This window comes from Brienomyrus brachyistius, chromosome 7 (assembly GCF_023856365.1).
Source record: "Brienomyrus brachyistius isolate T26 chromosome 7, BBRACH_0.4, whole genome shotgun sequence".
In the NCBI taxonomy this organism is placed as follows: Eukaryota; Metazoa; Chordata; class Actinopteri; order Osteoglossiformes; family Mormyridae; genus Brienomyrus; species Brienomyrus brachyistius.
Genome location: NC_064539.1, coordinates 17,161,423 through 17,185,947, shown reverse-complemented (window position 1 = coordinate 17,185,947; position 24,525 = coordinate 17,161,423). Strand labels below are relative to the sequence as shown.

Below are 24,525 nucleotides of genomic sequence, written 5' to 3'. Positions count from 1 at the left end.
AATTCTGGGGGAATTAAGCAAAAATCGAGTCAATGTAAAGAAATCAAGATAATTATCAATATCAATGGATATGAAAATATCAATATCAGCCCTAGTGACAATACATCGATTCCAAACATCCCTTTTTCGACCTACAGCTGAGATCTTAACTAGCAGACGGCAGATTTTAAAAAGTCAAAAAGCCAAGCTCGGGCCCAGGTTTGTCCAGATCTGTATGTCGCTGATATCATTTTTCCCCAAATGCGATGGTTCGCTTTCTGCCTGGTACTCACAGGGCCCAACTGCGAGATCAACCTGGACGACTGCCAGAGTAAGTCCTGTGACTATGGCAAGTGCATCGACAAGATCGACAGCTATGAGTGCGCCTGCGAGGCGGGTTACACCGGTGAGGATGCTGGGCCTGGGGGTGGGGGCTATGTGCCGGGGGAGGGGTGCCGGCGGGCCAGATGGCCAGCGAGCTCACTGGGCGGTACGTGAGGCTCAGCTTACCTGCAGAGGAACACTGACTCCCAGTCCTGGCTCTGGCACTCAGGCACGCCGGTCCAGGGTTTGTTGGCCCAACTGGAGAAGAGAAAAGATTTGAATGACGCTGACCTTTGACAAAGCCTGAAAGTCAATCCTTTAAAAGGGGGAAGTCGGCCGGTGCTTTAGGGCCAACTGAGACCAGCCCCACGACGGGGGGAATGGGGGAAGCTTCCAGCAGCGATAAGGAGCCTTTCTATCCTCCTGCCTATGCCCTGTCTCTCTACATGGACAGAATAAAATCTGTAGCTTCCCTAGCGACTTTAGTACGTGGTCTGATGCAAAGACAGGCTCTTCGGACACAAAAATACAAACAGACTGAATGCTGGAAGAGATGATGGGGAATCTGCAGTGTTTACACTGTAGACATGCTCCATGTGCTCCCATTGGGATCGCGATCATGTGTCTGATTGGCTAGCGGGTTGCGGGGGTGTGGCCCACACGGGTGATTGGCGGGTGCTGGCGGGTCATGGCATGCAGCATCACCTGCCGCGGTCTCCCCGGCCGCCCAAGGGTCACAGCAGCCTGCAGCCCACCACTTCACACAATAGAACCTTTTATTTGTTTTTTTTTTAGCTGAAGTGTTATACAACCAGCCTCCTCTCGTTTTTCATCAGAACCTGTTGGGATTAAAATCTGTGAAAAGGGCCATTGTGGTTTGTGGAGGCACGGCTGGTCCATTACCATTTCTAATTAGTCGAGAGGAAGTGAGCTGGAATGGGGGGGGGGGGCTTCATTGGTTCTTGTCCTCATGGAAAATGAGGACTGCCTTCCTGTCGCTTGAAACAACAAACAACTGGGGGCCTTTTAGGTACCCCTCCCCCAGATATTGTTTGTTTGCTGCATTGTTTTGCTCCTGTGTACAACAGGAGACCCTGTTACATGAGCTGTCCCAGTGTAGCGGCTCGTTATCTGTGACGCTTTTACAGATTTTTAAACTCCATGTTTTGTATGAGTATTTTATTATTTTCTATGAATATTTTGTTAGTATTTGCGTTTTTTTTATACTACCACATGCACTGGCCACAGGATCTATGCTGAATGCTAAAACTGTGGGACAGTGTATTAAATATACCATATTTTACACTTGCATCTTCATGTTACGACTCCCTGATCTTAATCCACTGCACCACCTTCTGTCTCTTCTATGCTCCTGTGGCTTACAGGGACCATGTGCAACATCAACATTGATGAATGTACACCCAACCCGTGTCACAATGGCGGCATCTGCAAGGACGGCATCAACAACTTCACCTGCATCTGTCCGGAGGGGTACCACGATGCCACTTGCCTCTCGCAGGTCAACGAGTGCAACAGCGACCCTTGCATCCACGGGCATTGTGAAGATAAAGTCAACGGGTGCGTCCTTGTTGGTCTGCTGAGCTGAGATTCGATACATAATATACCGAACAATCATCATGACTGTCAGTGCTCAGTCAGGGATTCTGAGATCCAGAGTCTGTCCTAAGTAGAATATGGTGTTACTTTGGGACAAATCACGGAGGAATGTGGGCATCTCACTGCAGGGTGATGCCCTTGAGGCAGGTGGACACCTTGGGGTTCCCAGAGTGTGCCAATGTGCCTGGATAATAAGTAAAACAAGACACGGGGACAGCGTGTGGCTCTGTGGGCTAAGCCTGTGTGCCTGTAATCAGAAGGTCGCAGGTTCAAACCCAGCCTCAGCCTGTGGCCCCCAGCTCCCTGGGCGCCGCTATGGGTGGCAGCCCTTCGCAGACAGCTTCCTCTATGAAAAAAGAGCAAGTTGCAAGTAAAGACAATTTCCCTGCGGGGATCAATAAAGTATCGATTGTTATTATTATTAAACGCCCTGCGATCATAGGGAGAACATAAAAATCCACACAGTGCCGCTTTCGAACCGAAGGCCTGACATTCTGAAATGATGGCCTCTCTCTCTGTCTCTCTCTCTCTCCCTCCCTCACTCTGTCCATTCCTTAGCTACACGTGCATCTGTGATCCCGGCTGGAGTGGCATGAACTGCGACATCAACAACAACGAATGCGAGTCGAACCCCTGCATGAACGGAGGCACATGCAAGGACATGACCAGCGGCTACGTGTGCACCTGCCAGGCCGGCTTCAGCGGTTGGTGCCACCCCACCCACTTTGCACTCTTTCCTCCCTGGACCCGCCCAGCCTGACCTGTATGTTGTGTTTTCCTAACCCCTGCATCACAGGTCCTAACTGCCAAACTAACATCAATGAGTGTGCCTCTAATCCCTGCTTGAACCAAGGGACCTGCATTGATGACGTCGCTGGGTACAAGTGCAACTGCTTGCTGCCTTACACCGGTAGGACTGTGGCTCGCATCCCTTTTGCCTTGCGTGGGTGTGGTTGTGTGTGTCCTGTTTCTGCCAGTGGCAACATTAGGTTTATCATAATAAGTTTGAGACAGGATATCACTTTGGGACTGTTTTGTTTAAAACTAATATCCTCACACAAATGTTTGGGTCTAATAGCATTGGAACAAAATGTTCTGCTCTTTGCAGTCTTATTATTTAAGAAAACAAATAGCAATGTACTGCAGGCTAAGCGGTGACTTATTTTCTGTCCCGTTGGAAAAATCCACACGACCGCTGAGGCCGAATGAGACGAGGCCGCTTGTGTTTGGGTGGGAACTGCTGCCGTATCCATTTCCTGTTTCCCACTTTGTGGGTCCTGCTGTATCGGGGCAGCACAATAGCAGGAAACCGTGGTGCCGTGCCCAGACCAGTTGCTGTGGAAACAGATATGCAGATGGAATAGAGGGCTGAAAAGGAAAACTTTTGGAAGTGGGTCCTTGGGGGGGTTAGAGAGCTCGGTTTGTAGGAAGCGCTAAGCTGATTTCCGAGAGGTCGCCGGGTCGAAATGGTGCTTCGCCTCTTTGTCCTACAGGGGAGACCTGCGAGGTTCTGTTAGCGCCGTGCAGCTCCAGACCCTGTAAGAACAGGGGCGTGTGTCACGAGTCCGAGGATTACGAGAGCTTCTACTGCACATGCCCCTCAGGCTGGCAAGGTGAGCCACTCTCCTCACACTCCTCATTTTCAAGCCTGTAGCTTATTGTTTCTCCTCCCAGCCCCAAACATTCAGGAACAGATCGAACATTTGTGAACAATCAAGATCAGACCAAATGATTGAGAACAGATCAAATGATCAATGACAATCAAGAACAATCCAAATGATCAAGATCAGATCGAACATCCAAGAACAATCCAAACGATCAAAAACACTGAATACCTTTTACCGACGTGTTGGGAGCTGGGAGGGAGCAAAAATGTGGGTTCTTTGGGGTTCCAGAAGATTTGATTTAAAGACACTCAGTCTTAATTGTACTCTTTTCCCATGATGTGGTCTGGCCCTCATTGGCTCGTTTAGCATGTGTGTTTTTTTTTACAAAGCAAGCTTTTCCTCCACCTGCTCTCAGGCCAGACCTGCGAGATCGATATCAATGAGTGTGTGAAGAGCCCCTGTGACAATGGCGCCACCTGCCAGAACACCATCGGTGGATACCAGTGCACATGCAGGCCGGGCTTCTCCGGGCAGAACTGTGAAACCGACTTAGATGACTGCAAGCCGAGTGAGTACGGAGCTCTTCTGCATTTAGCACTCAAGGCCCAGCGGCAAAAAGTACCCTGACCTTTGCCCTTTTTACTCCTCCCCAGACCCCTGCAGCAATGGCGGCTTCTGCCAGGACGAGGTGGACGGCTTCACCTGCACCTGCCTGCCCGGCTTCCGAGGCCCCAAGTGCGAGGAGGACATCAACGAGTGCGACAGCAACCCCTGCAAGAACGGCGCCAACTGCACCGACTGCGTCAACAGCTACACCTGCACATGCCTACCGGGCTTCAGCGGCATCCACTGTGACAACAACACCCCCGACTGCACGGAGAGGTAGCTACTGCCGTCAATCAAACGCTGTGGCCAATCAGATGCTGTGGCCAATCAGACACTCCGGCCAATCAGATGCTTTGGCCAATCAGACAGCTTCTTTCAGAAGGAGCCTTCAGTGAGGGCAGGAAAATACATTTATGTACTAATCTTTTTTTTTCTTTGATGGTCTCAAAATGAACTGCTCCTTGTCTAGCCTGTCATTCGGTCATCAGCCTGAGTGTAGGCGCCTATGTTAGAACTTCCTGTGCTGTGCTGACATACTTGTTTGTGTGCCTGATGTCGCTGACAGCTCCTGCTTTAACGGGGGCACTTGTGTGGACGGCATAAACGCCTTTACCTGTGCCTGCCCATCCGGCTTCACGGGCATCTACTGTCAGTACGACATCAACGAGTGCAACTCCAGGCCCTGTCTGAACGGCGGCACCTGCCAGGACAGCTACGGGACCTACAAGTGCACCTGTCCGCAGGGTTACACGGGACTGAACTGCCAGGTGGGGGGGTCTGTGGGCTGCTGCTGGCTGCTGGGCCTCCTCGACCACAGCTGGGGGTGGGTTGCGGGAGGGTAGATAGCTTCCTTCTGAATCTCTTCATCTTGGTTATAGAACTTGGTGCGCTGGTGTGACTCTTCGCCTTGTAAGAATGGAGGGACCTGCTGGCAGAAGGGCACCTCCTACAGCTGTGGGTGCCAGAGCGGCTGGACAGGCCTCTACTGCGATGTGCCCAGCGTCTCCTGCGAGGTGGCTGCCAAGCGGCAAGGTAAGCGCGCACTTTACTTGATGACGATGGGCAAGACATTTCCGAGTGCACCGATTGGCTGACCCCTCTCGTCCCACCCCTTCCTTCCAGGTGTGGACGTGGCCCGCCTGTGCCGAAACTCAGGCCAGTGCCTGGATGCGGGTAACACGCATTACTGCCACTGCCAGGCCGGCTACACGGGGAGTTACTGCGAGGAGCAGGTGGACGAGTGCTCGCCAAACCCCTGTCAGAATGGAGCCACTTGCACCGACTACCTGGGAGGGTATACCTGTGAGGTCAGTGCCTGCAAAACACTGGGCTCCTGAGCTGCTGACATGGGGCTCCATGTCAGAAATGTTTCGGTCATCTTGCCTGCCATATTAATGCCCGCTAACAGGGTCTGCCATTACAGTTTTGCTGGCCATGTTTATGTTATCACAGTTTATAATTTCATCTTCTGTTTGGAATCACTGGATGCACTGCCATTAATTTCCTGCCCCATGTTTCACAGTGTGTGCCCGGTTACCATGGCGTTAACTGCTCCATCGAAACCAACGAGTGCCTCTCACAGCCTTGCCAACACAGGGGCACCTGTATCGACCTGATCAATACCTACAAGTGCTCCTGCCCCCGGGGAACACAAGGTTAGCCCCTCCCCACCATCACCTGACCTCCTACCTGCCACTCATGAAGCATCTCTCTCCAGCCTGAAATCATATTTATGTATGAATGATTATTCCAAAATAAACAGTTATATGGTGTAGATAGTCATCATGTACAGTGCTGTACATTAACCTTCACGTCCAGCAGGTAACTTTTTGAAGGACAGAAGAAATTCTTATTTAAGTGATAATGAATCGAACAAAATGTTTTCCCCCTTGTTAGGTCCTTTTGTCTTTGCCTCTCGCACCAATGTCATGTCGACGCCCCCCCCCTTTACACTCCAAAGGTGTCCACTGCGAGATCAACGTGGACGACTGCACGCCCTTCATTCACCCAGTCACGCAGGAGCCCAAGTGCTTCAACAACGGCCAGTGCGTGGATGGTGTGGGCGGGTACCACTGTGTGTGCCCACCGGGCTACGTGGGCGAGCGCTGCGAGGGCGATGTCAACGAGTGCCTGTCAGATCCGTGCGACCCGCGCGGCACCTACAGCTGCGTACAGCTGGCCAACAGCTACCGCTGCGAGTGCCACACCGGCTACACAGGTACGAGCTGCCGGACCCTGTGCCCCCCGAGACGGGCCCTGTGCCCCCCGAGACGGACCCTGTGCCCCCCGAGACGGACCCTGTGCCCCCCGAGATGGGCCCTATGCCCCCCCCAGCTCATGCCCACCTATACAAGCCCTATTCCTGCAATTGCCCACCTCTAGCCCACGCCCCCCAAAATGGGCCCTACCCCTGTGATTGTCCCCTTAGCCCACGCCCCCCAAAATGGGCCCTACCCCTGTGATTGCCCTCCCAGTCCACACCCCCCAAAAATGATCCCTTTTATATATATATATATATCTTTTCCTTTACACTTACCCACGGCATGTCTGTGGTTGTATCTCTAATATGAACCCCCTATGCCTCCCAGGTCAGCGTTGTGACAAGGTTTTCGACGGCTGCAAGGGGATGCCTTGTCGCAATGGAGGCACCTGTGCCGTGGCCAGCAACACCCCCAATGGCTTCATCTGCAAGTGTCCGCCGGTAAGTAGCCTTTAGGACAATATGTGTGCGTGTCATTAACATTGTGTTAAGTCAGTTATCTGATGCTTTTATCCCATGCAAATTACAGTAGAGGGAAAGGTTATTATTTATATGTGCTGCTTGGGATTTGAACCCACAAGCTTTACGTTAGTAGCACAATGCATTGCTAAGTGCTGCTATCCTGCTCAGGGATACATGGGATCCACCTGCGAGTACGACGCCCATTCCTGCGGCAGCCTGCACTGCCGCAATGGGGGTACCTGCATCTCAGGCCAGAAGAGCCCGCGCTGCTTGTGCCCGGTGGCATATACTGGCCCTGAGTGCCAGTACCCGGTGTACACCCCCTGCAACTCGGGCCCCTGCTACAACGGCGGTACGTGCCAGTACACTGCAGAAGCGCCCCACTTCCGCTGCGTCTGTCCCACCAACTTCAACGGGCTCCTCTGCCACATCCTGGACTACACGTTCCGGGGCGGCCCGGGCAGCGATATCACGCCTAAGGTGGCACCTGAGGTGCAGGAGAGCTGCAAGGTGGCGCAGTGCGAGGGCCGACAAGGCAACAAGGTCTGCGACAGCCTGTGCAACAACCATGCGTGTGGCTGGGACGGCGGCGACTGCTCGCTCAACTTTGACGACCCCTGGAAGAACTGCTCAGCCGCGCTGCAGTGCTGGCGGTATTTCAACGACAGCAAGTGCGACAAACAGTGCGACAACCCCGGCTGCCTCTACGACGGCTTTGACTGCCATGACCAGGAGGGCCAGTGCAAGTGAGTTTGCTCTCCCTGCTGCCCACCTTGGTACAGCAGTAGCTGATCTCAAGCCTCATTTTTTCCTTGTGCTTAAGAAAGTTGTCACAGGACAGGAGTAGGTTGTAGGTTCAAGTCCCATGGTGGTAACGAAACCGAACGTGAGGTTTTCGAATAAATGATGCTAACGATGTGCTTGATTCATTTACGCTGCATTAACCAGTATCATCGCGTGTCTCTCAGCCCCCTGTATGACCAGTACTGCAAAGACCACTACGCAGATGGCCACTGCGACCAGGGCTGCAACAACGGCGAGTGCGAGTGGGACGGTCTGGACTGCGCGAGCGACCTCCCCGAGCGCCTGGCAGTCGGCCACCTGGTGCTGGTGGTGCACATCTCGCCTGAGCAGCTGAAGAGCAACCTGTCGACGTTCCTGCGCGAGCTCAGCCGCGTCATCCACACCAACGTGGTGTTCCGGCGCGATGCCGACGGCCAGCCCATGATCTACCCATACTACGGCAGCGAGCAGGAGCTGCGCAAGCATCGTATGAAGCGCTCGGCAGACCCCGCCGGCTGGGCCCAACTCCCCGGCGACATCCTCGACAGGGTGCAGACGGCCGTGTATGCCGGTGTGCGCCGCCGCCGGGAGCTGGACCCCACGCAGGTCAAGGGGTGGGTCACATGACTGGCTTCTTTCACGCTGATTGGTTAACATCTGCGGTCGACGCTAAGCCGGCTAAGCTAAGCCCCTCTTCTGGTCCCACACAGCTCTGTGGTCTACCTGGAGATTGACAACCGTCAGTGTATCCAGCAGTCCAAAGACTGCTTCGAGAGCGCAACGGACGTGGCGGCCTTCCTGGGCGCTCTGGCGTCCAGCGGAAACCTCAACGTGCCCTACTTCATCGAGGCTGTCTCCAGTGAGTACACATGGCACACAGTCCACTACCTAGGCACCTGACTAGCCAGCGATACGAACCACATTTCCACATGGGTGTTTCTCAGTACGAAGAACACAAAGATCCTGCTTGTGGTCTTGGCGAGAGTGGTCTTGCTAACTTGCCTCCCAAGAACGAACTTGAGGAACAATGAATCATGGGACTCCTGGATATTTGGGGTGGGGCAAGTACGAAATCCAGGGATTTTTACTGTCCTCTGCACTTCTGTTCTTGAGAATTGGAACTGGTCCGCAGCAATGGAAGACGATGTAAAAGGGGAACACGAGATCACATGTGCGGTCAGATACGGATATTGAGATTCACTCCATGTTTCCACCTTCCAGCACCCGTCTCGTACAGGGAGATCTTAATGAACTTCAAACCCATGTTTTCCACTCATCAGTGAAAGACACTGAGGCTATGTGTGTAATTGACTTTCCTGCATACATCCAAACCTCCATGTTTTGGGCCCCTGCGCCACTAATAGCTGCAAATAATCAGAACCCAGATTTCCACCACTTCCCATCCCATCCCATGATCACGGACCACTGCATCCCTCACTTAGTGCGGCGTAAATACCAGGACTTAATTCATCTCCAAGGGTTTGCCTGGTGAATTTTTTTTTTTTCATTTCAAAATCGTTAGTGGGGGGTGGGGGGAGGGTGGAGTAAAAGGAGGAATTGATCGAGGAGAGCTCTAGAAGTTGCGAGACTTTGTTATCTCTCAAATCCAAATAAATCCCCTGTCTTTACAGCTTAAAGCTTGCGCGGTAATTTGAGGTTGGCTAATCTCTCACTTTCCCCCTTAAAGAAGATGCTGTGAAGTCAGACGCCCGGTACTGAGCGGGAGGAAGGGGGCGGCTCTCGTGAGCCGGAGGAAGGGGGCCGGTTTGCGGCTCTGATCATTCACCAAGGACCGGCCTGTTCGCCGCGCGGCCAAATAGGAGGCCCGGCTCCTGCCGTCTGACGATGGCGTCTCTCCCCCCTGCAGGTGAGAACGACAGCCAGCCGCCCAGCGAACTCTATCTCATCTACCTGGCGGTGGCAGCGCTGGTGCTGCTGGCTGTCGCCGCTGCTGGGGTGGTGGCGTCCCGGAAACGCCGCCGTGAGCACGGACAGCTCTGGTTCCCCGAGGGCTTCAAGGTTGGTGAGCCGGGCAAGAAGAAGCGGAGGGAGCCAGTCGGGGAAGATTCCGTGGGGCTGAAGTGAGTCACGCCGTCGTTTGGTGTGTCTGTGGCGTTGCGATTGGACTGATTGCTCTACAACAGCGTTTGGGGGACCTGGGTGCCTTAAGGAAGCTCGTTAGATCCTTGTTAATGGCTCATGTTGCTAGTACGTTCCATCAGGCTCACTGGATCAAGGGGATGAATCATTTGCGTCTTCGCTCACCAACCAGCCACTGTGGCAGAGTTGAACCCAAACTAGTCCCTCCTGGTGGGTCACTAATCGCGTCTCTCCGTGCCGGAACAGGCCGCTGAAGAACTCCTCGGACATGTCCCTGATGGACGACAACCAGAACGAGTGGGGAGAGGTGGAGCCGTCCAGCATCAAGCGCTTCAGGGTAGGAGGCTGTCTGTGTCAGTGGGGCTCCTCAGGAGGGAGGAGGGAGGAGAGAGAGGAGGTGCAGGGCATGTGAAGCTGGACCGAGTGTGATTGTGGGGCACATCCCAGAAACAGTAATCAGTACATTGGGGGACAGGGATGAGTCGTGAGAAGTGCCTCGTTAGGTGATTTCGTCGTTACGTGAACGTTGTAGAGTGTACTTACACGCTATGTGTAACACGGTATACTGTATTACAGTAAACTGCTTTTATAATAAGACAGGGTACACTCTAAAATAACGATAGAACATGCAGAATAGTGAATAAACCAGTAACACTTTGTTTGTTATCATTATACGCTCTGTCGTTGACCAAAGTGTCATTAAGTGGTGGAAGACTATTGGTTTTAATTATCAGCGGTCATTATGGACATATTTCACATACAATAAAAATATTTCTGTAGGCCAAATGTAAGTAAAATAGGTTTGCCGAATGGATGTGTGTTTATTTATTTGTGACTATACTTATGGTTCAAAGTGGTTCCGTGTCCTGATTGGATGGAGTACTGCGTGTTTGTTTCTGATCATACATGTGGTTTAGTGTGGTTCCGTGTCCTGATTGGATGGAGTACTGCGTGTTTGTTTCTGATCATACATGTGGTTTAGTGTGGTTCCGTGTCCTGAGTGGATGGAGTACTGCGTGTTTGTTTCTGATCATACATGTGGTTTAGTGTGGTTCCGTGTCCTGAGTGGATGGAGTACTGCGTGTTTGTTTCTGATCATACATGTGGTTTAGTGTGGTTCCGTGTCCTGAGTGGATGGAGTACTGCGTGTTTGTTTCTGATCATACATGTGGTTTAGTGTGGTTCCGTGTCCTGGGTGGATGGAGTACTGCGTGTTTGTTTGGACTGGGTTAACATTGGGATGTGGATGCCTTCTGTTTTTTTTTAACAACCACCTTGCCTGTCTTCCTCAGTTCGAGGAGCAGGTGATACTGGACCAGGACGATCAGATGGACCATCGGCAGTGGACCCAGCAGCACTTGGATGCGGCTGACCTCCGCATCTCCTCCATGGCCCCCACACCCCCGCAGGGCGAGATCGATAACGACTGCATGGACGTTAATGTCCGTGGCCCAGGTGGGGAGCCTCTCCGCCTCTCTCCCTTCCCCACAGATCTTGGGTCACATGGCCCTCGCCGGCACTGAGCGTGTGCGGCGTGCGTGAGTTAGTGAGCGCGTGCAGCGAGGGGGCGTACACAGAGCCCTGAGCCCTCAGGGCACGGAGGTGAAGATCAAAGCGCCGGCTGGTGCCCCCTGGGATAAGCTGCACCGTTCGTTCCTCCCTGTAATCTTCCCTCTGACACCCCCTCCATGCTTTTATTAATGAAACAGCACCAGGATCGTAAAGTAAAGCGCTTTCGGAAGTGTGTTTGCTGTCCAGATCGACGCCTCGTCGCCGCTCCTACAGGGGGTCAGTGTGCAGGGATCAAACCCGTGGAAATGCGGGGGGGACGTCTTTTGGAGTGGGGAGACGGACTGCCCTTTGCACCCAGCTGCCTGGGTCCCTCAGAAACCTGGAACCCCCCCCCCCCTTTACTGTTTTATCTGAATAGTAGTTAGAAAGTCCAACACAGCTGAAAAAAACAAAAGGTTCAAACATGCGAGTTTCTCCCAGACCGTGGTGATGTGCCCCCACCCCCAAACTATCTGTCCTGCTGCCTTTTCTCGACCCTTGGCGCTGACGTGCCTCTCTCCCCGGCCCTTGCAGACGGCTTCACCCCGCTGATGATCGCGTCCTGCAGTGGCGGGGGCCTGGAGACAGCCAACAGCGAGGAGGACGAGGACGCCTCGGCCAGCGTGATCTCCGACTTCATCTACCAGGGAGCCAACCTGCACAACCAGACGGACCGCACTGGCGAGACCGCCCTGCACCTGGCCGCCCGCTACGCCCGTTCCGATGCGGCCAAGCGGCTGCTGGAGTCCAGTGCGGACGCCAACGTCCAGGACAACATGGGGCGCACACCACTGCATGCCGCTGTGGCCGCTGACGCCCAGGGAGTCTTCCAGGTGTGAGCCGTGTGCAGTCAGACCAATGTAATCGCACCTAGAAAAGGGGGGTGCAGTAAGTGGGCTTAAGGCCTGTAGGTGACCAACCCCAGTGTGTTTGGTGTTCAGTTTCGAATTAGCAAGGCAGGACCAGGCTGTTTCCCCGTTAGCAGTTTGTTAAATAAGCCATTATCTATTATTATCCATTACCTATGCAGCTATTGAATATATTTTAACTATTTGACTATTAAACTGGTATGTTGAATCATGCAGTGAAATAATATTAAATATCTAATTATTTGACTGATAATGTCTGGCAAAAACAGAGAGCAGCATTGCGAATTGTTGGTACAGTCTTGTTTTTTCGCTTATTTTGGAATTTTCTCCTATGACAGATTCTATTTCATTATTTCGGTATGTGCTGTAGTGCTTTATAACAGAGATGGAGCAGCAATAGGTGCAGTCAATAAAGTAGAAACATTATATCAGCATTTAGCTAATTTTGTTATTTTATGTACGAAAAGACACTGTTTAACTGTTAGTCCCGCCTGTGGGTACGACAGCATCAGGCACCAGTAGGTCCAGTAGCCCCGCTGCCGCGTAACCAACCCGTGGCTCGTTCCAGATCCTGATCCGGAACCGGGCTACGGACCTGGATGCCCGCATGCACGACGGCACCACACCGCTCATTCTGGCGTCCCGGCTGGCGGTGGAGGGCATGGTGGAGGAGCTCATCAACTGCCACGCCGATGTCAACGCCGTCGATGACTTCGGTATGCCTCTGGCAGACTGGTGCAGTGCCATTCATTTATAGACACACATTGTACAATAACAACAACAGCGGCAACAGCAACAATAATCATTATTATTATTATTATTATTATGCAATGTGAGTGTATAAATGAATGGCTGGATAAAATAATCATCAGAATAATAATTATTATTACTATACCTGTGCCATGCTCTGTATTAGAGGTGTTCTGACCCGAATTGCCCCCCAGGGAAGTCTGCACTCCACTGGGCAGCCGCCGTGAACAACCTGGATGCGGCCATAGTGCTGCTGAAGAACGGGGCCAACAAAGACATGCAGAACAACAAGGTATGACAGGAACCCTCACACACACCTAGCCATCTCTGCTATCGCCCACCTCCTCCCGTTAGCAGCACATGTTGCTGTTTAAGGTCCTCATGGAGAAGATTCCCCAGTACTGGTTACTTTTGACTGTCTGTTAGCACCAGCAGGTGGCTTGAGAGTGCCGAGTAAGACCTCGTGTCAGTCTCCACGTTTCATTTACTTGCTTGCTTGATATTTTCATCCAAAGCAACGTACAGTAGGGGAAGGGTTACAGTTTATGTGCTCTCCCTGGGATTTGAACCCGTGACCCTTGTGTTTTCAGTATGACTCCTTCAGTAAGCACACAGGGCTACGCTGCACTGTTTTCCTCTTGCTCACCATGTCCGTGTCTCCCCCCCCCCCCCCCCACCTCAGGAGGAGACGCCACTGTTCCTCGCTGCCAGAGAAGGCAGCTATGAGACGGCCAAGGTCCTGCTGGATCACTTCGCCAACCGTGAGATCACGGACCACATGGACCGGCTGCCGCGGGACATCGCGCAGGAGCGCATGCACCACGACATCGTGCGCCTCCTCGACGAGTACAACCTGGTGCGCAGTCCCACCGTGCACAACGGGCATGTGGGTGCCACCCTCTCGCCGCCGCTCTGCTCCCCCGGCAGCTACCTCATTGGCGGCAAGACCCCCGTCCAGGGCAAGAAGGTCCGCAAGCCGGGGGCCAAGGCTGTCAGCTGCAAGGACGGCAAGGACTCGAAGGCGCGCAGGAAGAAGGCGACGGACTGCAAGGGCGGTCTGCTGGACGGCTCGGCCGCGCTCTCCCCCGTGGACTCGCTGGAGTCGCCACACGGCTACCTGTCCGACGTGTCCTCACCGGCCATGATGGCCTCGCCGTTCCAGTCGTCTCCTTCGGTGCCGCTTAGCCACATGCAGGGCCTCCCTGAAGCCCACATGACCGTCGGGCACCTGGCGCTGGCGTCCAAGCAGGACCTGGGCCGGGCGCCTTTTGACCCGGTGCCCATGCGCCTCTCCCACCTGCCCGTGCCCAGCGCCAGCACCTCTGGCCCCATGGGACCGCCGATGGGCACCGGCGGCACCGTGGGCGCCGATTGGGTCTCCTGCCCACACCCTGGCACGGCCCAGCAAGGCCAGTTCAACCCCATGAGGAACGCCACAAGTCAAGTGGCCCTACACCAAGCCAGCCCCACCATGCAGCACGGCATGATGGTGCCCCTGCACATAGCCTCCACCCTCTCCCAGATGATGAGCTACCAGGGCGTGCCGGGAGGGGCCCACCTCACCACACAGCCGCATCTCATGCAGCAAATGCAGCACCAGCAAAACGTGCAGCAGCCCCCCAGCATCCAGCTGCAGCACCAGAACTCCAGCACTGCCACCCTCAACCAGAATTTCATCAGCGGCGACTTGAGCCAGTCGGACTTGCAGCCTGGACTGGGGGGCACCATGTCCATGCATACCATCCTGCCACAGGAGACCCAAATCATACCCCCCTCACTCAACCAGGCTGTGCCCAGCACCCAGTTCCTCACCCCGCCCTCTCAGCATAGCTACTCTACCCCCATGGACAACACCCCCAATCATCAGCTGCAGGTGCCTGACCACCCCTTTCTGACCCCCTCCCCTGGATCCCCAGACCAATGGTCGAGTTCCTCCCCACATTCCAATATGTCCGATTGGTCAGAGGGCATCTCCAGTCCTCCAACCAGCATGCAGCCACAGATAGGACATATTCCAGATCAGTTCAAGTAAGGAGACCATGTACTTCCTTAGTCAAGATGGACAGCTCATGTTAAAATCATTCAAAAGCACTCCTTTCAAAACAATCTAATAGATAAACGAAAAATAAGATTTTTTTATAGCGAAGAGGGAATAAATTGGACTAAAGCAACCCCTTTTATATGATTTTATACTAATATCAATAATTATGTTGCATTCATTTTATATTTATTTATGTACTTTATGTTGGAAAATGACACAAGGTCTTATTTATGTTTTATTGTGTTTTCTGGTAAAGGAATCTTTGGGGCCAAAGAGGTCAGAGGTCAGAGGTCAGGCCTGAGACCAGGAGGGGCGATGATGCTTTTTAAAGAAAAATACGGAAACGTTTTGTATGATCGTGCTTTTCTCTGCAACATAATAGAGATTAACATTAACACTGGTATTTATTGGCATCTTAAATTGTTACTGTGATTGGATAAAACACAGATATTTCCTCTCCTTCTCCTGTTTGTTAACTGTGTGATACTTTACAAATTTATGTAAAAAATGTACTATGAATACTTTTTGTTTTTTTTTTTTTTGTATTTTTACGAATGTTTTATATTGTTTTGTGTTTCAGTATTAACGCGATTTATATTAGCCTTTTAACAGAAAGTAGACCAGACTTGCTTTGTTTCTCAGAACCAGATCACATAAGCTGTGGTTGTATTACTGATGCTTGCATTAAAGTTATCCGCGTAGGCGAGAAGTTAACAGCTGTCTTCACTGTACACAGGTATAATCAATCACTCACCGTTAGCCAGAAGTACATCTGTAGATCTAGGGGAAGACACATTCGGTGGTCAGTATATCTTTGGCCAGTAGGTGGGGCTGTATTTGTGACTGGTTGCAGCCCTGGTGTGAATGGGGGGGAAAAAACGCTCTTTAATAAAGAGGCTGATGAACAATAAATGAATACAGATGCTAGTTGCTTTGACTTTCTGAAACCTGGCAAATTTTGTCACGCCTTCACAGGTGTCAGTCACTTGTGCGCTTCGAATGAATGGATCTGTAACCGTTTCATTGATGTGTAAATAACGTTAAAACGAGATTTTGTTTCAGAAATCTTTGTCTTATATGTGTTGTGTCAATGTGAAGTGTCAGTATAAGAAGTTTTTTTTTTTTCTTACACGGAAACATTGTATGTTACTCAGTGGTACTGAGTTAAATATAAATATATAACTATACAACACAGGGGTGTGTGAAACTCCTATAGTTAAAGAATAACAGAAATTCTGTGGCTATATAAATCAGAATGTAGTGATTTGCTTTGTAAGATACTCTGAGTATCCTTGGGGGGGGGAGGGGGGGGGGGGTGGCGCAGAAATAATGTATGAATGTGGCATCATTTGGAAGCAGGACAGAATGTTGTCAGGTGTGGGGCACTAACCATCACACTGTATTAAATAGGCCATGGAACATGTAATATGAGTGATTTAAAAACAGTGACTTACCTGCAAAGTTGTAGTTTGCGGAAAGGAAATAAATAAAATGTCAACTTCTTTGTAAAGTCTTTCGCAATACAATAAAGGCACCATTTTGGATCAAGATTTCACTGCTGTCAGCTGTGTGGATTTTTCACTCTGTACTGGTCCAGATAAATGAATGCTGCATACCTGTTTCTTTCACAAAAAAGATCAATATTAGCTTGTTTATTAAAAAAAAAAAAACACTACTGTTTAACTATTGATTGAGGAGGGTCAGCCTCTTCCTGGGGTGAGGGGCCTTAGGGGCCTCACCCAGGGGACCAATGGTGGCATTACTCTGCCAATCACAGGATTTGAACTGGTGACCTTCTGGATGCAGGACCTGCAGTCTATCCCTCAGAGCCCCGTACCCAATCAGATTATTTTCCATCTGCATGGTCACAGCAGAGTGTGAGTAATAATACCAACATTTTATTGATCCCCATGACAGCAAGCTTGGCAGGGAAGGGCAGACACCTACAAAGGCACCAGCGGGGATGGAGGTTTAGGGCCCAACGCTGACTCAGGGAGACACCCTGGGCATAGACTCCACCAAGGTAAAGCCCACTTTGCGGCTCCAAGACAACAGATGGGCTTATTAAGGGAACTGAGTGAAAAATAACTGGGAAAACCTCAAATAACTAGAAGAAAGCAGAAGATGCCTCAAAGGACGAGCATAAATGGACAAGAGAACAACACACGTTGTAACACAACAACCCTGAAGAAAGAAACACAGGTAGGAACTTACATACGCAAACCGAAGCGGGTAACGAAGAAGCAGGAGTGAAAGATGAAATAATTAATCAGTCAGGGCACAGGACAATGAACAATCATGAGGCACAGAGAAATGGGAAAGGAGGGAATCTTATAAACTATATCATGAAACTAAGAGATTAACGGGGAAATTAGGAAACGGAATCTAACACTAGGAATATAATGAGGACAAGTAATACATGATGACAAAACTCAAAAAACCAAAACTGAAGGAAAACCACAAACCGGCAACAAGACAACAAATAGAGACGAAACACAGGAACTGAAACCTAATAAGTACAAAAGAAGAGGGGAGGCTGGTCTGGAACACATGAGCGCAGAGCTTACAGCTGTATGTTCAGCCCATAGAGCTACACAGGAGGCCAGCAAGCAGAGCAAAAACGCTACAGACTTGTAGGCCAGCAAACCCTGCTGGTCAAACGGCGAGGCGAGGCGAAGGTCATGTGAGTTACATTTCACTTGCTGACACCGGTCAGTCAAGAAGTCATAAATCCATCATATAAGTCTAGGATTTACCCCAAGATTTAACAATTTCCTCACCATCAGATGCGGCTGGATTGTATTAAAAGCGCTGCTAACATCAATAAACACAACCTTAACTATGCATGTGCAAGGTGCTCACCGACATTACTTATCAAAGTAAAAAGCGCGTCTTCGAGGACAATGTAACTCCCTGGCTGGGCGCTGACCGTGACTGCTACCCACTGAAGGGCTTAGGCAAGTATTTTACCATAGTAATCTAAACTCTTCTTCTAAATATTTTCATGTAGTAGCCGTATAAAATGTTTTGCATCCTTATCTAAAAAGGTATTAACAGGACTTATGTCCACAAGATGTATACAAGGATTGTGCTCAGACAAACAGTGATATTAAATAATTTGGAGCATGTCATTCGCAAACAAAATGAAAAATTATTTTTTTTGGTTCAGCATTACTTTCATACCAAGATAAATACTAACAAGCACCTTATCCCCACTCTGTGAATCATATGACCCAAAACTGTTCTGAGCAAGTGTTGCGAGGCATTAATATTATTTGCCTTTTGTCGCCCCCATGTGGACATGCTCATAAAGTAGTAGAAACAGCCTTTGTCATATTTTAACGGTCCGATTATGGCTGAAATTATGCCATTATAAATTGGTCCCAAGTCGCAGAATTGTACCAGCCTTTAAAAATAAAATCAAAACTTTCTATTAAAACTATTTAATTGTGTGTTATACAGTGAAGTTCAGATTCTTGGTTATTTTCAGTTATGTACCAGTTACTCCCACCTGGGGCTGGACTGTTTAAGTCCTTTCTCCCCAAATTCCTGCACAATGATGTTATAGCAGTTAGCTGTGGTCCCGATGCTCACTGAGGTGCTCTTGTTGGATGCTCACTCTTTCCTGATGCTTGGTAAGCGTCACGTGAGCAGCTAAATGAAAATGCTGGTCAATGCGACCGTTTAAGATAGGAGCAACTTTTGAAAATGCAAGACAAAGAAGTGATTTTACAGTTTCAGGTACAGGGCTCACAGAAAGCCTTGGGTCGCTTACTTAATTCAGTTAAAATATTTTCAAATTTATTGCTTTAAGATAAAAAAATCATTCATTTGTTCATAAAAATATATATCACAATAGAAACAAGTAGTTTTAAGTAAAATACTCATTTCAAGCATTAATAAACCCAACTCATAGTTCTAATAGAGCTGTCATAAAATTTCATTGACAAACAGTAATTTTACAAAATTAAGCACATGTCCCAAGATTTTCTGTGAGAACTGTAATCGTGAGAGAAAAATTTAGTATTTGTAGGATTGATGTGCTGTTCAGGGTGTAGCTGTTTTTTCAAGGATCATTGCAGATGCAAATGAGAAATACTGAAAGTCAAACCGGGGCCGCTGCCCGGATCTTACAACATCAGGTGCTCAGCCCAGAGGCCTAATTTGTCCGAGGGTTCTGTGTCTCTCTGACCTTATGAGGATGGGACTGATATAATGTATCTAATTCTCAAACTGAGAGCTCGGTTGTTTAAACACCTGAGCCAAACCAACCATCTGGGACTCGTTTGCATTCATGTGGGGCTGCAGCCTCATGATCCACCCCCCTGCAGGCTCAGTCCCTTTCCTGCTCTGCGATTGGCTGATGGGGATCAGCTCCCAGGACACCCATCAGAATAGAGGGTGCAGCTGGGCTGAACACCCTCTGAAACACATTGGATAATGGAACAGGTCGGGTCATCACCGTACCTTATTGGTTATGTTGTATCCTGTATGCCTAGAGCTGGCCTGGGATCCCCCGCAATTAATTTTGCTGAGCTTGGAGGGGGGGCGCATATCCTCCACAATACGTTTTGCTGGCCCACAAACCCATCGGCCCACTGGGAAAATCCTCGGTATGCCAGATGGCCAGTGCAGGCCCACTCCTAGCCTCTACAAATAAGGTAGTAATTTTCGCAGTTTAGGTAACATACCTGGCGTTCCTAAGGGTCTAACTGGAGCACCGAGCTCAGACCGCAAAGCTGTTATGTCATCAGAGTGGGTCGCATTCATTCTGTCTATGTGCTGGGGACTCAGCTAGACCAAATGCTGTCATGTAGCATCTTCGCTATTCTAAAGTAAAATTATGGGGGACATTCGAGGCTCTGGCTGGCAATGTAACTCCCTGGGCAGCAGTATTTCTTCACACCTCTAGGGCTGGAGGTTCGAATCTTGCTTCTACTCTCTGTTTATGCGGCCGGGTTGCCATATTTGGTCAACTGGCTGGAGTGAGATTTTCACAAGCCCACACACACATGTACATGCATTTACATGTATCTTGCAGTTTTATTACATTGTAAATAGTCTGTAGGGTTTGCAAACTGCCCCAAAACTCATCTGGCATCCCAGTTGTGTGATCTGGCATCCTAGGTGTGTGATCTGGCATCCCAGGTGTGTGAACTGGCATCCCAGGTGTGTGATCTGGCATCCCAGGTGTGTGAACTGGCATCCCAGGTGTGTGATCTGGCATCCCAGGTGTGTGAACTGGCATCCCAGGTGTGTGATCTGGCATCCCAGGTGTGTGATCTGGCATCCCAGGTGTGTAAACTGGCATCCCAGGTGTGTGATCTGGCATCCCAGGTGTGTGATCTGGCATCCCAGGTGTGTGAACTGGCATCCCAGGGGTGTGATCTGGCATCCCAGGTGTGTGATCTGGCATCCCAGGTGTATGATCTGGCATCCCAGGTGTGTGAACTGGCATCCCAGGTGTGTGATCTAGCATCCTAGGTGTGTGATCTGGCTGCCTTGGGATGGATTCCAGGCCCAGATAGCCAGTTAAAAGATAAAATAGTGCTGATACCAAATATGCAGATGATGCCATTGAGGCGCCGCTGGTCCCGATGAACTCTTACTGCTCTCCGACTTCTGGCATGAGGTTTCTCGCCACATGGCAAGCTCTCCTGACTGCGCCCTTCACTCGGGACGCTTCCATGCCCACATCGATTCAGTCCGGAAGCTTCGCTGCTGCTCTGCTGGCTGGACGTTTAGATTCGGGCCACATGACCCTGTTCCGTTAATTGGGTCAGGGATGTTATTGCAGCTGTTCAAGCACCAAAATCCATTGCCTCAGCAAATATGTTTAATGGAATTACTTTATTTCTCCTGTTAAGAAAGTGGTAGTTCAATTATACTTGAATTTGCTGAAGACGACAACTCATCCATACAGTGATCACAATGACATAAGGATGCCTTTAGTTCTGTGTTGAATATGGTGGTGCTACACCTCTGTCCCATAACAGGAATTCTCTGTATCCTTAGCCCTCATAAGACATACATATAGGTGAGAGGGAGTGTGTGGAGGCACAGCACAGCATCAGTCATTGTGCAGCATGGCTGGATCTGGGGGTCAAGTGTCCTGCTCAAGGGTACAACAGCAGCAGTAGTTTTGTGAGATCTTGTGATCACTGGCATATGCTTAACCTGCTGAGCCACGCAACAGCCCCCGGAGAAAACACTCCTCGTCTTTGCTTGGGGCTCAGTCCGGCTCCTCCTTCAGCACACGACACATCCAACATGCTAACTCATTTGGGATGACATCATCCAAATGTGTGTATGACCAAAGGCAGAAAGAGCCTGACATTTAAGGAGCTTTTGCCAGGGAATTCAGGCTGAAAAATAACTATTGGCTATAGAGGTGTTTATCACTCGTGATATGTAGCCATACTCTGTGGTAGAAAACATGGAATTGAGATGGGATTTAGTCCATTATGATTGTTCTGTCCTGATTTTTAAATTTATTTTAAATATTTATTTTTACAACATGCAAATAGCCTCTTAGGTTTTGTTATTCAGACACGTTGACAGATGCACTGCCTTTGGTAAACATCTGCTCTTAATCGTGTTTGTGTTTTCAGCTTTAATAATAAATCATTTCAAAGCAAATTCTGTTTTCCCTGCTGTACTGAAATTGCACTGAACCGTGACCTCGAAAGCGAGGTTTGTTGCAAACCGTGAACTCTGTGTACCATTACAACCCTTGTCCTAATAACATAAGCTTCCTGAATCAAATGTAGCAGCAGGAATCAATACAGCTTGTTTAATTTCTTTTTCTCGTCATATTCCAAAGGGTAACAAAGAAGTCTGTCTTCTCTGATAGCCTGTAAAGTCCCCCAAAATGCTGCAGAGTTTCTGTCGGCTGTCTTGTCACTGTTGGTTCTGCTGGGGTCATACATTGTACAGATACTAAAATTTTGCCCCCTCTGGCAGGTCACTCAACAAAAAATATTTTAAAAAGGCATTCTGGGAGCTTAGATATGGCTGCTTTTAAATGATCGTAATTTTCAAGTCATGTGTGCAGGATAATAGATTTTTTTCTTCATTAGATCTGAAACAGAAATCATGGAAAACCTTAAAAGATCTGTCTGTATTCTAACCACTTATTCTGCTCTAGGTCACAGGGGCCTAGATCCTATTCCAAAGTGCCTAAGTCAGAGGTACAGTATGGATAGGATGCCAGTCCATCATAGGGCACACACACACACACACACACACACACACACACACACACACACACACACACACACACACACACACACACACACACACACACACACACACACACACACACACACACACACACACACACACACACACACACACACACACACACACACACACACACACACACACACACAGAGGCAACAGAGTGGCACAGCGGAAGCGTGCTGGGCCCATAACCCAGAGGCCAATGGATCGAAACCATCCCCTGCTAAAACTCATTGGGGCTGTGGTGGCTTAATGGTTAGGGACGTGTGCTTGTAAGGTTCAAATCCCCCACCAGCGAAGTACTACTGAGGTACTCTGTTCCTCGGGGTGCTGGATTAGCTGCCCCCAGCTATGTCACATATGGGTTAAATGCAGAGAACACAATTCATTGTTGTGCAATAATGTGGCAACAATGTACAATTAATTGCTAAATTCTAATTCACATAACAGGCAACTTTGAGTGGATCTGTGTGTTTTTGGATTATGGGAGGAGCCCATTCCACACACGGCAGAGAGGGGCTACATACCCGGGTGGCATGAGGCAAGACCCCTACCCGGGAGTGACATGGGTCCTAAAACATTTTGGGGGGGGGGGGGTAATATAATACGCTTTCAGGGGGCCCAAAATCAGGACCCACTGGCCTTCCAAACTACCAAACATTCAAGCATTGTTATCGTAATCTTCTGGGCAGGACGAGCTGATCCATAAATGTGAAACTAGTCAGATGTGCGTAGTGATGCACATTTCATGGGCGGACAGGACAGGACAGGACAGGACCAGACAGGACCGGACAGGAGCAATGCATTACACAGCTGTCAAAATAAACATCTTTATAGCAGTACTGTGCTTTAGATTATTAGGTTTCAAAAGATTAGTATGACAAAGTTGAATTGCAAGTAGTTTCCATTTTTTAAACAAACAGTAATGTGCTGTTTAACTGGAAATTAAATGTTAATTAATTTTCTCTTTTTCAGGGTGGTGCAGTCGGTGGCACTGTGGCTTCACACCTCCAGTGCTGTGTGTTGGGGGGGGGGTGTCCTGGACATCAACAGGCAGTTTTCAATTCTATCAGCACGTGGAGTGGCCTTTTATATATTTATGTCCGTTCTGTTTGTACAGTGGACCCTCGAGTTACGACCGGCCTGACATACGGACAACTTGGGTTATGACTAAAATTTTAGTTTTGACTTACGACCGAAGTCTTGAGTTACAATCCGAATGCCGGTCGAGGCCAAAACGTGTATCTTCTTGTGCGGCTGTGAACAAAGTGCCAAGATGTGCACATTATACAACCCTTTTTAGTATAAAATGGTTAGGTAAGGGGTGCTTTGGGAGTATCGGACCGCATTATGCTTATTTCCATTATTTCTTATGGGGAAAATAGTCTTGACTTACGACCAGCCTTCGCGAACGAAATGAGTTCATAAGTCAAGGGTCCGCTGTACGCCGCATTCGTATGAAGGATGCCGTTCGACGTTAATGTAGTTTTCCATTTCACCACCAGGCGGCTTTTTATTTGACATTGATCATCTTCCAACCGCTTATCCTGCTCAGTGTTAGATAGGATGTTCATGAGCATAAACACTTTTAACAAGACTTTTAATAATTTCTCTGTGAGCATAACTGCAACAAAAAAACCCCGAACATTCCCAGCCAGACGGGGGTTTAAGCCGTGTGTACTACGTGACCCCCTGCTTCCCCCAAAGAGATAAGCCTATCACTGTATTTGAAAGAATTGGCTAGACAATCTTTGTGATGCGTATGCAATTTAACCAATATTCATCTGATATTCTTCTGAGTGGGCAGCTCGCCTGTCTCGAACAGAGGCGCAGTAATATGGTATTTGCCAGCAAACAGGTACAAAGATAATAATTAATCCATATCACGTTCACGTGCACTTCTTGGATACGGGAACATGTACTTTTACATTTTGATAGGTCTGAGATGCCTAAGGCGCATATATTTGAAAATATATCTGGACAATTTATGTCTGGATAGTAACATTGATTACAGAGGCTGAACTTTCAATACAGTTTCAGATTTTTTTTTCGTTGACTCGCTTAAGAATTTATGAATGATGTCATGCTCAAAGAAACATATTTGGCATAATGTTTTGTCGCTGCGGAAACCTTCACATAACGTGATACATGTATGTAAAAACGGAAGAAAGGATAAATGGGGGCGGATTTGACTGCCAATAATCATAGCTGGTACCGCACTTAAAATGAAAAAATCTTTACTATGGAGTCCTAGTAAGGAACCGTAGTTTGTGGAAACAGTCATGGGTAATATATACATATATTTTTTTAATAAATTGTGCGTCTAATTGCGTA

General features: G+C 49.3%; 1 protein-coding gene across 1 annotated transcript in view; it reads left to right on the top strand.

Annotated features, from left to right (window-relative positions):
* Positions 1-16,499, top strand: part of notch1a (notch receptor 1a) — a 37,151-nt gene extending 20,652 nt beyond the window's left edge. Inside the window, exons 12-34 of the mRNA XM_049019748.1 lie at positions 275-385; positions 1,689-1,881; positions 2,479-2,624; positions 2,717-2,830; positions 3,414-3,533; positions 3,943-4,095; positions 4,181-4,409; positions 4,699-4,900; positions 5,012-5,165; positions 5,256-5,440; positions 5,656-5,788; positions 6,094-6,351; positions 6,722-6,834; positions 7,024-7,601; positions 7,824-8,252; positions 8,349-8,497; positions 9,506-9,719; positions 9,985-10,075; positions 11,031-11,193; positions 11,824-12,122; positions 12,727-12,874; positions 13,103-13,200; positions 13,591-16,499. Coding sequence (XP_048875705.1) covers positions 275-385; positions 1,689-1,881; positions 2,479-2,624; positions 2,717-2,830; positions 3,414-3,533; positions 3,943-4,095; positions 4,181-4,409; positions 4,699-4,900; positions 5,012-5,165; positions 5,256-5,440; positions 5,656-5,788; positions 6,094-6,351; positions 6,722-6,834; positions 7,024-7,601; positions 7,824-8,252; positions 8,349-8,497; positions 9,506-9,719; positions 9,985-10,075; positions 11,031-11,193; positions 11,824-12,122; positions 12,727-12,874; positions 13,103-13,200; positions 13,591-14,940 — 5,630 coding nt within the window. The 3' untranslated portion in view covers positions 14,941-16,499. The remainder of the gene's footprint in view (positions 1-274; positions 386-1,688; positions 1,882-2,478; positions 2,625-2,716; positions 2,831-3,413; positions 3,534-3,942; positions 4,096-4,180; positions 4,410-4,698; positions 4,901-5,011; positions 5,166-5,255; positions 5,441-5,655; positions 5,789-6,093; positions 6,352-6,721; positions 6,835-7,023; positions 7,602-7,823; positions 8,253-8,348; positions 8,498-9,505; positions 9,720-9,984; positions 10,076-11,030; positions 11,194-11,823; positions 12,123-12,726; positions 12,875-13,102; positions 13,201-13,590) is intronic.
* Positions 16,500-24,525: the final 8,026 nt, after the last annotated feature.